The following is a 13,167-nucleotide window of genomic DNA, read 5'->3' on the forward strand; positions in this document are numbered from 1 at the left end:
TGCGGCAGAGGCTGTAACACCCCACTTTTCTTAAACATTATTAACAAGACTTAACTTAAAAAGGAGAAACTAAACAAGTAAATAGCATTAAAAGCTTAATAGTCAAACTTCAAGAGGTGTCACAGCCACAATCACCATACACGGTGATTGCACAGGCAAGGAAAGGATCTAAACAAAGTCAAGCTTACTAACTTTAAACAAACTTGGGGAATAACCCCAGTGTCCAACACCATCAAAAGCAACTAAATAGGTCTACAACCAAGTCTCAAAAATAAACATAACTGATAAGAGTTTAGACTACAACTAGCACTCTAAGCTAAGCTAGTGTAACTCGATCGCTCTCAAGAACTAGGCCCACCTGAAAGGGGTTAACAAACAAACAAGTAGAAAGCAACTCGTTAGCACGAAGCTAAGTATAACGCCACTCAACCCTGTAAAGTACTATAGAATATAATTTTGGAAAACATTTGTTTCACACACTTAGATCATGTATTCTCAATCACTTTAATCAACATTCAAACATACTCAACAGTATTTCTATATGCTTGCAACCTAATTATCAAATAGGCATACTTTCTCAATCAATTATGTAACACCCCACTTTTCTAAATCTTAATTATAATTATAAACCACAATTAACATAAACTAAACAGCGGATAAACAACTAAATAAGATAACTAGTGGGAATGTCACCGCCACAACCACCACTCCGTGGTGATTGCACAAGCTAAGGGTAGAACTAGAAACAAATATTAAATAACTAACATCCATAAAACTAACTGAAAGTCATAAGGGGAAAAAGACACCCTGAATTCTACATCATCAAACTTCATCCACAACATAAGTCTAAATTCCGATAAATAACATCATGGTCAAAACATTAAGAGTTTTGACTTCTATAACTACTAGACTAGTCTAACTCGCTCACTTCTCAATGCTGGGCCCATCTGAAAGGGATTTTACAAACAACACGTAGACAAATAGAAAAACACCCGTTAGCATGAAGCTAAGTATAACCACACTCAACCCTGTAAAGTACTATAGAATATACTTTGGAAAAACATTTGTTCACATACCAAGTTAAACAATCTCATTACATAGACAACTGTAGATACATACTTTCTATATGCTTGCAACCTATAGTATCAACAGGCATGCTTCAAAACAAAAGACTTAACAATATAGATATTTCCACATGTGAACATCACAACAAACTTATCAAAGCAACTCATGCTTACAATTAATTTCATACTAATAAACCAATAGAAAGTTATCTTCATGCTCTCAAGTTCTCATCATGTAAACTGGATATACAAGAATTCGAAAAGTAACAAAACAATCATGCTCGAAATACAATCTTGAGTCATCATTCTCATTATGCAATCTCATGCAATACTCTACTCAAATGCAATCTCGTGCAATACTATACTCATATACAATCTCGTGCAATACAATAAATATACTCATATGCAATCTCGTGCAATACTCACTAGTACAGAAACAGTCATTCGCGTCCAAAGTTAAGGCTAATTCGCGTCCAAAGTAGCTGGGACGCAGTTGTCGGGGACGCTGATTGTATAAACAATCAGCGTCCAAAGCTACTTTGGACGCGCAAAATTATTATTCGCGTCCAAAGTTGAAGAACTTTGGACGCGAAAAATGATAATTCGCGTCCAAAGTTCGTGAACTTTGGACGCGTATAGTGTTTATTCATTTTTTAAAAAAATACTATACGCGTCCAAAGTTTCTGAACTTTGGACGCGTATAGTAAAAAAATTAAAAAAACATTTTTTTTTTATAAAACTACCAATATTTTCCTGTACATCCCATCATAACTACCAAAATATATTTCAATATTAATCAATTTAAGATGTATACTACACACCAATTCTATCAACTAAAACACACCAATCTAAAATTTCAATTCTAATAACATTTTACTACAAATAAACTACAAATTCTAAATGTTAACAATTAAAATAAATTACTTAAGATGTAATATTGTGATAACCTTTATCAGCCACATAAAATATCCTCATGCTCGAAGCAAGAAAAATGTCCTGGGAATCCAAACAATCACAGAAGTTCAATACCCAAAATCAATGTAAAACTAAGGCCTAAAAGCTGAAATTCACACAAACAACAAGAAAACAAACACTTGGGACTACTTTACCTCTTGCAAGACCAAGAGTACATTGAAGCCTGCATTTTACATCTTCAGAGAAAAAACAAACTTAACCTGCATTATCACACAAAAAAGATGAGAGGGTAGTGTTGTTGTAGTTACAACAGTACACCTATATATATAATATATTGTATATTGATGTGAAAAGGACACCCAAAAATCCATTGAAAATTTGACAGTATAGTGCTTACCAGCTCCAGAAAAAGAAAGCAACTTGAAATGCAGTGCAGATCAGATCAGATTAGAATGGGTGGCTTTCGCTTGGACCCCTCCCCTATCACTGTGTAAGCACACTCCCTGGCTACCACTTTCTCTCCTCTCTTCGAACTAACATTGAAATTTCTATGCTCAGGTTGATAACTGGAGCTTGGTAAGAGTATCTGAATATGGATATGCAAGACTGCAAGCGACAAAGAAAGAATTGAAAGTTGAGGTCAGCGGTTTACCTGATGATAGAATCACATCAGCATATTATGCATCTGAATAACATGTCATTGATATTTTTAACTCTTTCCCCCTTGAATTTTGCAGTACATGAATGCAAACTCAGGAAATGTAAGAGACAGCTTCCAGATAACCAAGGCCACAAGAAAGTAGACTTAGATAGGATATCTCAGCTGAATATACTGTAACAATATGAAAAAGAGTAGAAACATTCATACAAAAAATGTATACTCCCAAAAGAAAATAGTGCTTCTAAATTCTAATGAGCTAAATGTGCTTTCATACAAAGAAGCTAACCAGATAAAACCTATCACATATTTACACCATGTGTTGCCGGGATTGGAAATACAAATCCTCCCTTAACACATTCCTACCATCAACTCTGAGCAGTGACCAAAAGACAATGCTTGCAGTGATTAACTCCCCCAAATCAGTTGGAAAATATTTTTGCTAACGGTGGCACTGATTAAGTTATTGCTCTGCTTCTTAAGCAATTCCTCATGTGCACGTACATCACCATCCTTCACATCTTTCAGCATGAAATGTATTTTGAAGTGATATTTAAGCAACAGTATTCAAATTTTGTGACATAAGAATTCTCAATTCACCATTTTTCTTGAAGGTGCAACTTTAGTAGTTGCCTCCTTCTAATTTTTCCTTAAATCAATTATCCACAAAAATGCAATTGCATAAGCTGCTACTTTTGAAAACTACAATTTACCTTATAGTTAATCATGACTTATAAGAATATATTAATAAGCCTCCTCAAAGATGATATGTTCAATAATATTTGTAAATTTCATTCTGTATATTAGCCAAATGGGATAACTAAAACATGGTACAATAAACTGGTTAGACACATAAAAAGGAACAAGGTACATAAAGAACACCACAAATAGAGATTAGAGAGCTGACCAGAAGAGAGTATGCCCGTGCGAGAGAAAACAAAGTTGGATGCATATCCAAAACAGTCCAAGCAACCTCTTTTGTTACCTGTGCAACCTGCACAAACTAATCAGTTAAAAAGGCAAACCACACAATTTCAACCAAAAAGAGAAAAGCTTGTACTCCATATACATCACAATAGAGCAATACAAAGCATCTCAACGTGGATAAAAAGATAGGGGAGGGTGTAATATCAATATATCATACTCAAGATTTTATAGAAAAACAACTCATGCAGATCAGTTACAGGCCACCTTAAACATTACAAGTCCCTTATATGTGCACTAAAAATTGTATATTGATTGCTTCATGAGTTCAAATAATTAGAAATCTGTATCAAATAGCAAACAAGCTTCCCACAGAAAGCCATGGCAATGTTTGAAAATGGTGGCATCACTTGTTCCTGTTTACTGCTTTAAAGAATCTAATATGGAGTATATTTTATGAATTTATATGAACAATTAAAATTGGGGATAGGGTAATGCCTTGTTAATCTGGCTAGAAACCACCCTTGCAAAAGTCGAAATCCCAAAAAGGATCAATAATAGTTACAGAAGTATACTTACTGCAGCAGAGGCGTCTCGACCTAGCTGAGCAAGCTGTATGCCAAGGCCTTGATGATTAGAGTGAAAACGTTCACCAGGATTCCTGTTGGCTGGAATCGCATTCCATCTTAACGTGGACTTCCAAAGACTTTGTTTCGTTAATTTGAATCCCTATCAAAAAAAAGAACCATACAAGTTAGATGTCATCTGCTCAGTGCCAAACTAGATGATAGCCTAAATTCCAGAAAAATTAACATGCTCAATCGTTCTTGTAATTTTTTTTTAAAAAAAAAGGCATATACAGCGATAACGGTAAAAGCAAACCTTATTTGCCAGAGGAGATGCCGGAACTTCCACATTCATTAAGCAACATTTAGGGAAAGCACCCTTCTCTATATCTCTAATGGCTGCAGTAATTAAAGGTAAACAAACACTTGCAGCATCCTTGAAATCACTTTCCTGGCTTTCATCTTTCTTCCTAAAATTATAAAACCAAAGACTACTTGATAATCGATTGTTAACAAATTACACGAGGGTAACACAGAGGAAAAGATCTCAAGAGCATACCAGTTAAGAGATATTTATATAGACGGGATGCCACAGAGCAATGCCTCCCTGGCACCTGCTACAACACCAGAGTAGAACCTGGAGAAAAGAAAAAGTAATACATAGAATGTAGAGAAACAAATGACCATTTAAGAATACAAAAGATCTGGAATGCAAAAAAGAAAAAAAAAAAAGTCAATTCATGACTTAAATAGAAGCAGAAACTTAGAAAAATAATTGTCAATTGAGTTTCAGTTCATCAACAGTTAGTATAACAGCAGATGAGCAAGATTCTCTACATAATCTAACTAGCAAGTTCCTAGAATCTTTAATTCCCCCCACAGAGCAAGTATCTAGGATCCCATTGGTATCTTTGTTGATTGCATTAGCTGCAAAAAATGACTACCGAGTTCTCTAGGTTGGTACAATTTTGAAGTGAAATAGTGAGAGTATGGGGTCAAGGTTGGTACATAATGTTACATGCAAACAAAGACAGACAGAAAACCCCATATGTCATGATTTACACTAAAATGAATGAGACAGAGGTTTACCTTTTGAACATCTTTCTTTTGCCTTTTAGCTCTTGTCCCTGCCACAATTATTTAGTACCACCTTATACATCATATTGAATAAGAATCCCAACACATGAAGTTGATAATAATTAAAAAGGATCTCCCCCAGATTGATAGATGAAAAATAGAACCAGAACAACTAAAGCCTTCTACAAAATAATTAGTAATTGTAATCAAATCAAGCACATATTAGAGTTTTAAAATGAATCCTACACCAAATCAAAGAAGGAAAAATAGAAATTGTCAATGAAAATAAATTAACAAGTTCAGTTTCTTTTCAAGTTAGCAAGTCAAATTTTCAATATGCAGAAATTTGATTTTCTAAGACTACATTTCATATAGAAGCATCACCTCAGAATCTGTAGGAAGTGATGTCATTAGGAGGGAGCATATCTGGTGATGGAGAACCTGTAAATTTTTAAGGCCATTGTTTAGGCAATGAAAATAGTGATGATGTAATACTGTCTTGAAACAATATTAGTCACAAATTTCAAAAGAATCAATCATGCAGCCAAGGTGAAAAAAAAAATCATGTCATTCATAGTTTTAAGTTTGTAACAAAAGAACTTGAGATACATGGTGTTGAACAAGCTCACAACCAAAAAAATAGCAGCAATGTTCATATTTTATCTAGGGTATAATGATGCAAAATAGCCACAGACTAAAGCTATACAAGGACACACTACACTTGCAAGGGAAGAGAACTAAATCCAGAAAAAAATTTAGGCCCTCAACAAACCTTCTCAAATATCGTTTTTATAGTTTAATCAACACATAGAATATGATGGAACCCATTGAATAGAAGAATCAAGCTTGATAAATTACTTTTGAAGACGGCGGAGACCTTTGAAGCAGAACAGCCGGTGGCGACCTTTGAAGCAGAACAGTCGGCGGCGATCTTTGAAGAAGAACGACGGCGACCTTTGAGGCAACGAATGGCGAGCGGCTGAGGCGGCGGCGACTTGCGAACGACGACCATCGGAGGGGGAAGACGATGGAGGGCGGCGGCAGGGACGGGAAGACGACGGTGTTTGTTGTTGGAGAAGGTAGTGATTGTGGGGGGAAGACGAGGGCTGGGTGATTGTATTCGTAAAAACCCTAAAAATATGCTTTGAGGTCTGCGTCCAAAGTGATATAACTTTGGACGCAGATTCGTTTTCTAAAAATGACGCGCATCAATTCGCGTCCAAAGTGATATAACTTTGGACGCCCTTTATTTTATTTTTATTTTTTTTACAAAAAATTAATTATATAATGATATTTTATTTACAAAAATGCCACCGCCTCCCACATTATGCGTCCAAAGTTCCAACTTTGGACGTGAATTATTCGATTTTATTGATGTTTTTTGTACTAGTGACTATAAACAAACTCATATGCAATCTCGTGCAATACTATAAATATACTCATATACAATGTCGTGCAATACAATAAATATACTCATATGCAATCTCGTGCAATACTATACTCATGTGCAATCTCGTGCAATACTATAAATATACTCAATACACTCGTTGTAAAATAGAATACTTTCTGTGGAGGTCTCTTTGATTCATAAATGACTTGCTTTCTTTCTCTTGAGTCTCTTGACTCGATATCTTTCCTGCTCAAACTTTCTCATACTTCTCATTTCTCTTCTTGTGCGAGGCAGGTACTCCGCCGCAGCGAAGCCCTAGCGTACGATGCAATCTCGTGCATCCGCCACTTCCTTAACTACGGAACCTCTTACTCGTGGGGAGGTAGGTCTGCACGAATCGTGAATGGACCTAACCGGCTCGGCAATCTAGCCGGCCACATACTCAACTCGCCCACAGAACCACTCTCTTGGTTCTATCTTTCTTTCTTGCTTTCTCTGTGGAATCAAGTATCGAACTTTTAGTGTGCACACCCCCTGACCAGGATTCCAAACCCGGCGGGAAGTCTCCAACCTCGTAACGTGGGAATACGCTGCGTTACATATACTGGAACTGCAATGTCCATAATAATCATCCGAGAGGACATAGTCCAAACGGAGTCCTCCAAAACCTCACCGATATAAATAGTATATAAATATATCTCTCATGCATCAATCTCATGCAAACAACTTCTCAATGCATCAAATAATGATATACCACATGCTTATGGATTTTGAAAGTAACCACGTTGGCCACTTATGCACTTTTGAAATATGATATACTTGAAGATGCAACAATACTCTACAACATGCTCCAAAACCATATATAAAGATCCTAAAGTTCATAAGAATACAATATCATACTCGGTTTGCAACATAGCAAATTCTATATATTTCTATCAACAAAAATATGCTTCAAATCTCATTGATCAAACAACACCTTCTAGTCATGCTTTCATAACAAATCATATTTTCAAAGTGATCATGCTTCTCTACTCAATACAAAAATAACATCAGACACAAAGCAAAACATTTTTCATACACAGTGAACTTCATAATATATACTGTGAAGCAACTTCTTCAATAAGTCCATCATAACAAGCTCATTTCTAATCCAAATTCAACGAAATCAAAGCCAAAACGTGCATCGAGACGGCCTCGAGTACCGAGCCACAAGGACCCGTGACACCTGGCCCGAAACGATACGTAGCTGAGCCACAAGGGCCTGACCACTGCACAGACAACACTCAGGGACCAGGGGCGGGGCTCTGCATAGCCCGCCCCTCTCAGGCCGTTACATCGCCGGGCCTAGGCAATGGTCCCCTCCTAGGGCCGTGCCCTAGGCCCGGCCGGCCACGGCTCTAGTCGGCGGCCCTCCTGATGGGTCGCGGCTAGGGCCGCTACTCTCACCATATAGATCTTTCATCTGCAAAAACACATTCCAAGCATGTCCAAAACATCCAAAATATTCTCAACACTTCAAAGACAAATACTAGATCACTTTCAAGCTCAAACACAACAAAATCCACCATTTATACTCATTTCTACTCAAAATAATAGGCTTCACAAAGCCAAAAAGAGATTGGGAATCCATGTGGTTATACCTTTGTAGACCTCTTCTTCTTGCTTGGATCTCTTCTTCCTCCCAACCTAGCTAGCACCTCCTTCACCACCTAAACTCCCCAAACAAACCATACAAAGCTTAGACTAGAACCTCAGGGAATGGATGAAAGCTAGAAGAGAAAAGGAAGGCTAAGATTGAATGAAGAAGGAGATGAAACTTACTGTTGTTCTTTCTTTTCTTGACAGACAGAATTTTGGGTGAGGCAAAGAAAGAGATAAGGGAACAACAATGGACTAGTGAGGCCTTTATAAGGTCCAAAACCCTAGGTAGATCATCAATGATTGGTGGAGGGCAAAGTGATAATTTGGTAGTTGTCTTAGAAATATCAGGCAAGAGGAGAAAAAGCTTTTGCTCCACCTTGCAACATGGACTATAGACTATAAAGGTGAATTTTAATTAGTTTGGGGTCAAAATGTATTTTTCCAAAAATGATTTCTAAACTAACACTTGGTTCAGATTTCTCCTGATCTCACTCAGATTGGTTTCTTAGTTTAAAACTTGGTACGCGAAGTACCCGAAAATTTAGGATCTTGGAATAAGTTTTGGTGTTGAATTAATTTAAAATGTAACTCAAAATAATTTATTCAAACACCAATTTATCGAAAAAATTTTAATGGAGTGAAAATGGCTATTTTGGAATTTCTTAAAATTAGATTTATAAAATAAAATTTTGGGTTGTTACAAATTAACTCATCGACAATCTCATGCTTTTACATATATATCTTATCATGGCGAAATACACTGATCATGCTCAAACTGATGGGTAATAATATACTTAAACTTTAACAAGCAATCTCATGTTGTCAAGATAATCAATTAATGACAATCATGGTTGCAGTAGGCGCTAGGCGCTAGTTGGGCGCCTAGGCAGCGCCTAGTGCCTAGGCGGAATCTAGGCAGGCACAAAAAAAATTTTAAAAAAATAGTGACAGACTTGTAGTTTGACAATTTTAATGAGACTGTTTTCAACATTCAATCAAATAATACATCCAAATAAATGAAATAACGATAATTTATATGTCATAAAATCATAATAATATTAAAATCAATAATTAATGAAAGAAAATATGGGACAAAATTAGTCAAAATTGGACAAAATCGGATGAAATCGATCGACTCGGCCGAGTTGGCCGATTTTGACCGACTCTGCCGAGTTGGCCGCCTAGGCGGCCAGCCGAGTAATGGCCGACTGTAATCAAAAGCGGCATGGCATGGCGCCGCCTAGCGCCGAGGAGGCCGAGTTTTACAATACTGATGACAATATAAAGTCATGCTTCTTATGATACTTTCACGCAACACGTGCAAATCATTTAATCATGCAATAAAATGAACATGATACTTTAGTATAAGTATAGATAGATATACATATACACACTTTCTTTAGTAACAAGGAACACTTGCTCGAAGGAGGTTCCTTAGAGTCACAATGACTCGCTTTTCTCTTCTTTCACTTGAGTCACACAGACTCGCTTTTCTCTTCTTTCTCAAGAGTCACAATGACTCGCTTTCTTTCTTTCTCTAGAGTCACAATGACTAGCTTTCTTTCTTTCTTTCTTTACTTTTACTCGTGGGCGAGGTAAGAACTTCACCATAATGTGAACAGACCTATCTGGGCTCGGCATCTAGCCGACCTAATACTCATCTCGCCCACAGAACCACTCTCTTGGTTCTTTTCTCAAACTCTATGGAATCAGGTATCGTACTTGTTAGTGTGCACACCCCCTAACCAGGATTCCAAGCCCAGTGGGTAGTATCCTACCTAGTAACTCGGGAATATCGCCCTCGTTACTTCACATCGGATCGCAATGTCCGTTTCTTTCTTTACTTTCTCTTTTCCTCCGAAAGGACATAGTCCTTACGGGCCTCCAAAACCTCGAATTACTCACACTAGATACATATAGATATAACTCATGCACTTCCATCTCATGTAACAACTTTACTTATGCAAATTTATGCACATAGCTTCTCAACAACTTCACTTTTCTCACAAATTGAAAATCAAATATATGCAACTTCTCAATGCAAGTAGGTAATGATTTTCAAAAATAGATATAGGTTTTTTTAAAAGAATACTTAGGCTTACTTAGAGCCACTTATGGACTTTAGTTCATGATATGCTAAACATGCTCTTCACTATAAAGATTATCTCAAATTCTCTTTGACTATAAGTCATGCAACAATATGCTACTTCATGCTTATCACTTAATACTTAGCAAAACTTCAAAGCAAATACTTAACAAGTATTGATCATGCTCTTTAAACTCAAGAAATAACTTCATGCTCATTACTCAATTCTCGGTAAATCTTCTTAGCAAACACTTAGCAAATATTGATCATGCTCTTTAAACTTGAAATACACTTCATAAACTCATTTACTGTAAATTAAGAGTCATGCCCTATACATTCTAAAATCTCATTTTCTTGGCAAAGTTTCTCCATAAATCACAATGGATACTTGAACATGCTTTTCAACCAAACTTAACAAATAATGATCATGCTTATCAATCCAACAATCAAATAATGATCATGCCTCTCATTCAAATAGCTAAGCTCAAACACTTTCAATTTTCTTCATTGTAAATGATACACAGACTACTTCAATGGCATTTATCAACACAAAATCTACTGTAATTTACTCATTCAACTCCAAATTTAACGAAGTCAAATTCTACTAGTGCGTCGTAACGAACCCGGGTGTCCGAGCCTCAAGGGCCCGCGAGTCCCGAACCAAACGACACATAGCTGAGCCACAGAGGGCCTGGCCACTACACTCGTTTGGCTTGGCGGAGCTTGCGGCGGGGCTTGAAGAGCCCCGCCACTTGGCTCCGCCAAGCAGCGGCCTTGGGCCACGGTTCTAACTGAGAACTGTGCCCAAGAGCCGGCTCTCCACGGGACTAGCCAACGGTCCCTGCCTAGGGCCGTTGGCTAGCTCCGTGAGCTAGTCTGATGCACAGACAGTGTGCACCAGAGATATTTCTTCATCACCTGCAACAATTTTTGGACAATCCAACACTCCCAAATCCTCAACAACACATCATAGATCAATAATAGATCAATAATATCTCAACAACATCAATAATCTAGCATTTTTAAGCATTTAAACTATAATCTAGACTTCACAGAGTCAATAAAAAGTTAGTTGGGAGTCCATAGGTTATACCTTTGTTGCCTCTTCTTCTTGTATGGATCCCCTCTTCCTCCCTACTTAGCTAGCACCCCCTTCACTTCCTAAACTCCTCAAACAAACCATACAAATAACACATAAGGGAGGAACCTCAGAGATTCAAGGCAAAAGAGATGAAAACCAAAAGAAGGAAGATGAATGGATGGCTAAGGAAACTTATTGTGTTTTGTTTTCTCCTTCTATAGAGAGCTCAAAGAGAAGCAAAGAAATGGGATTAGGTAATACAACGAGGTTACTATTCTATTTATATGGCTCAAAACCCTCGGATAATCTTCAATGATTGGTGAAGGGCAAAGGAGTAATTTAGCTTGACTTCTAAAAGATCAGACAAAGAGGGTGGAGTTTTGTGGTTCACCAAGTTACATGGACCAAGGTCTAGAATTATGGTTTTAAATAGTTTGGGGATCAAAATTCATTTTTTCAAAAATACTTTCTAGACAACCACTTAGTTTAGGTTTCTCAGATTTCTCCCGGTTTCACTCAGATTGACTTTTGGATTAAAAACTTGGTACGCAATATACCCGAGAATTTAGGATTTTAGAATTAAAATAAGTCCCGGTGTTAAATTCATTTAAAATATAACTCAAAATAATTAATTCCAACATCGTTTTCGTCATAAAAATTTTGGTAGAGTGAAAAATGGCTACTTTGGAATTTCTTAAAACCGAATTTACAAAATTAAATTTTGGGTTGTCACATTCTACCCTCCTTAAAAGAAGTTTCATCCTCGAAACTTAAAATGAACGGACGGGTTTACTTAGAGCAAAAGCTAGAAAGACGGTAAAGATTTCAAGATTTGGCTTAAGAGTTTTTCTTGGAATACTTGCAAGTTTAGGAATCTCTAAGTTCACACTAACACTTCACAACGTATAACACTTACTCAAAACTAGCAACTTAAATAACAAGTACCAACTGAACTTAGAACTTAACAATTTACCTTGATTAAAATCTCTAGGAGCACCACCTGGTGGCATGTAGTTGGGATCTCATCCATAAGGGGTCCATCTTTGAACATTCTCTATTCCCATTCTCTCTTCAAGGACTGCAGCTCTTTGATCGAAGTTGGTAAAATCGTAGTTCACTTGAGCACTTAAATTGTCAAATCTTTGATTGGCCATTGCATAAAGCTCCTTGTAGGTATGTCCCCTCAACCCTCCTACATAACTTTCTTGTTGCCTTCCCTGAGGCGCTGCAACATTTGTCTCTTCGTTTCCAGTGCCCATCTCTTGATCGGTCCCCTGGGCATTCCTTTCAACACCTGCTTCGGCTATGCTTCCTACCTCGATACTAACACTTGGTCACTTCTTTTGTGGTATATTCAGACTAACCACGAGTGTCATCTTCTCATCCATGGGCTTCTTAGCAATATCTGTCAAGGTCAGATACTTGTTGTCTGTGGTTTGATACATATCATAGTATCTCATATTTGTTGCAGTAAGGGCCGTTCTTGTGGTTCTCTATCCTTTCTCATCTTTTAAATTAAGATAATATAACTAATGAAATTATATCTCTTTTAAATTTTTTAAAAAATAAAGGCATTAGAGACATCTAATTCTAAATTAATTAAATGCATATGTATTATTTTTTGTTGTAGCTACTAATTTATTTAATTTAACTAGTTTTTTACGCGCATTGCGCGATTGGGATAATGCCCAATGTTTTTTTTTTTTTAAATAAGTACTTTAAAGTATATCAAGGCAAGATTATATTGGAATTGTTCGTGCATAGA

The 13,167-nt window shown here is 36.9% G+C and overlaps 1 protein-coding gene and 1 long non-coding RNA gene across 2 annotated transcripts; one reads left to right on the forward strand and one right to left on the reverse strand.

Moving 5' to 3' along the window:
• The first annotated feature begins 2,425 nt into the window (after positions 1-2,425).
• LOC109169115 lies at positions 2,426-2,868 on the forward strand. The gene is made up of 3 exons (XR_002052175.1): positions 2,426-2,467; positions 2,538-2,618; positions 2,717-2,868. It is a non-coding gene; the product is annotated as an uncharacterized LOC109169115 (long non-coding RNA).
• Positions 2,780-4,789, reverse strand: LOC109169113. Its single transcript, XM_019317987.1, has 5 exons — positions 4,687-4,789; positions 4,444-4,597; positions 4,141-4,290; positions 3,545-3,631; positions 2,780-3,150 (listed from the first exon to the last, which is right to left on the reverse strand). Exons 2-5 carry the CDS (start codon positions 4,480-4,482, stop codon positions 3,046-3,048), a joined length of 381 nt encoding a protein of 126 aa, XP_019173532.1. The 5' UTR covers positions 4,483-4,597; positions 4,687-4,789; the 3' UTR covers positions 2,780-3,045.
• Positions 4,790-13,167: the final 8,378 nt, after the last annotated feature.

The sequence above is a fragment of the Ipomoea nil genome, unplaced genomic scaffold (assembly GCF_001879475.1).
Source record: "Ipomoea nil cultivar Tokyo-kokei standard unplaced genomic scaffold, Asagao_1.1 scaffold3251, whole genome shotgun sequence".
Taxonomy (NCBI): Eukaryota; Viridiplantae; Streptophyta; class Magnoliopsida; order Solanales; family Convolvulaceae; genus Ipomoea; species Ipomoea nil.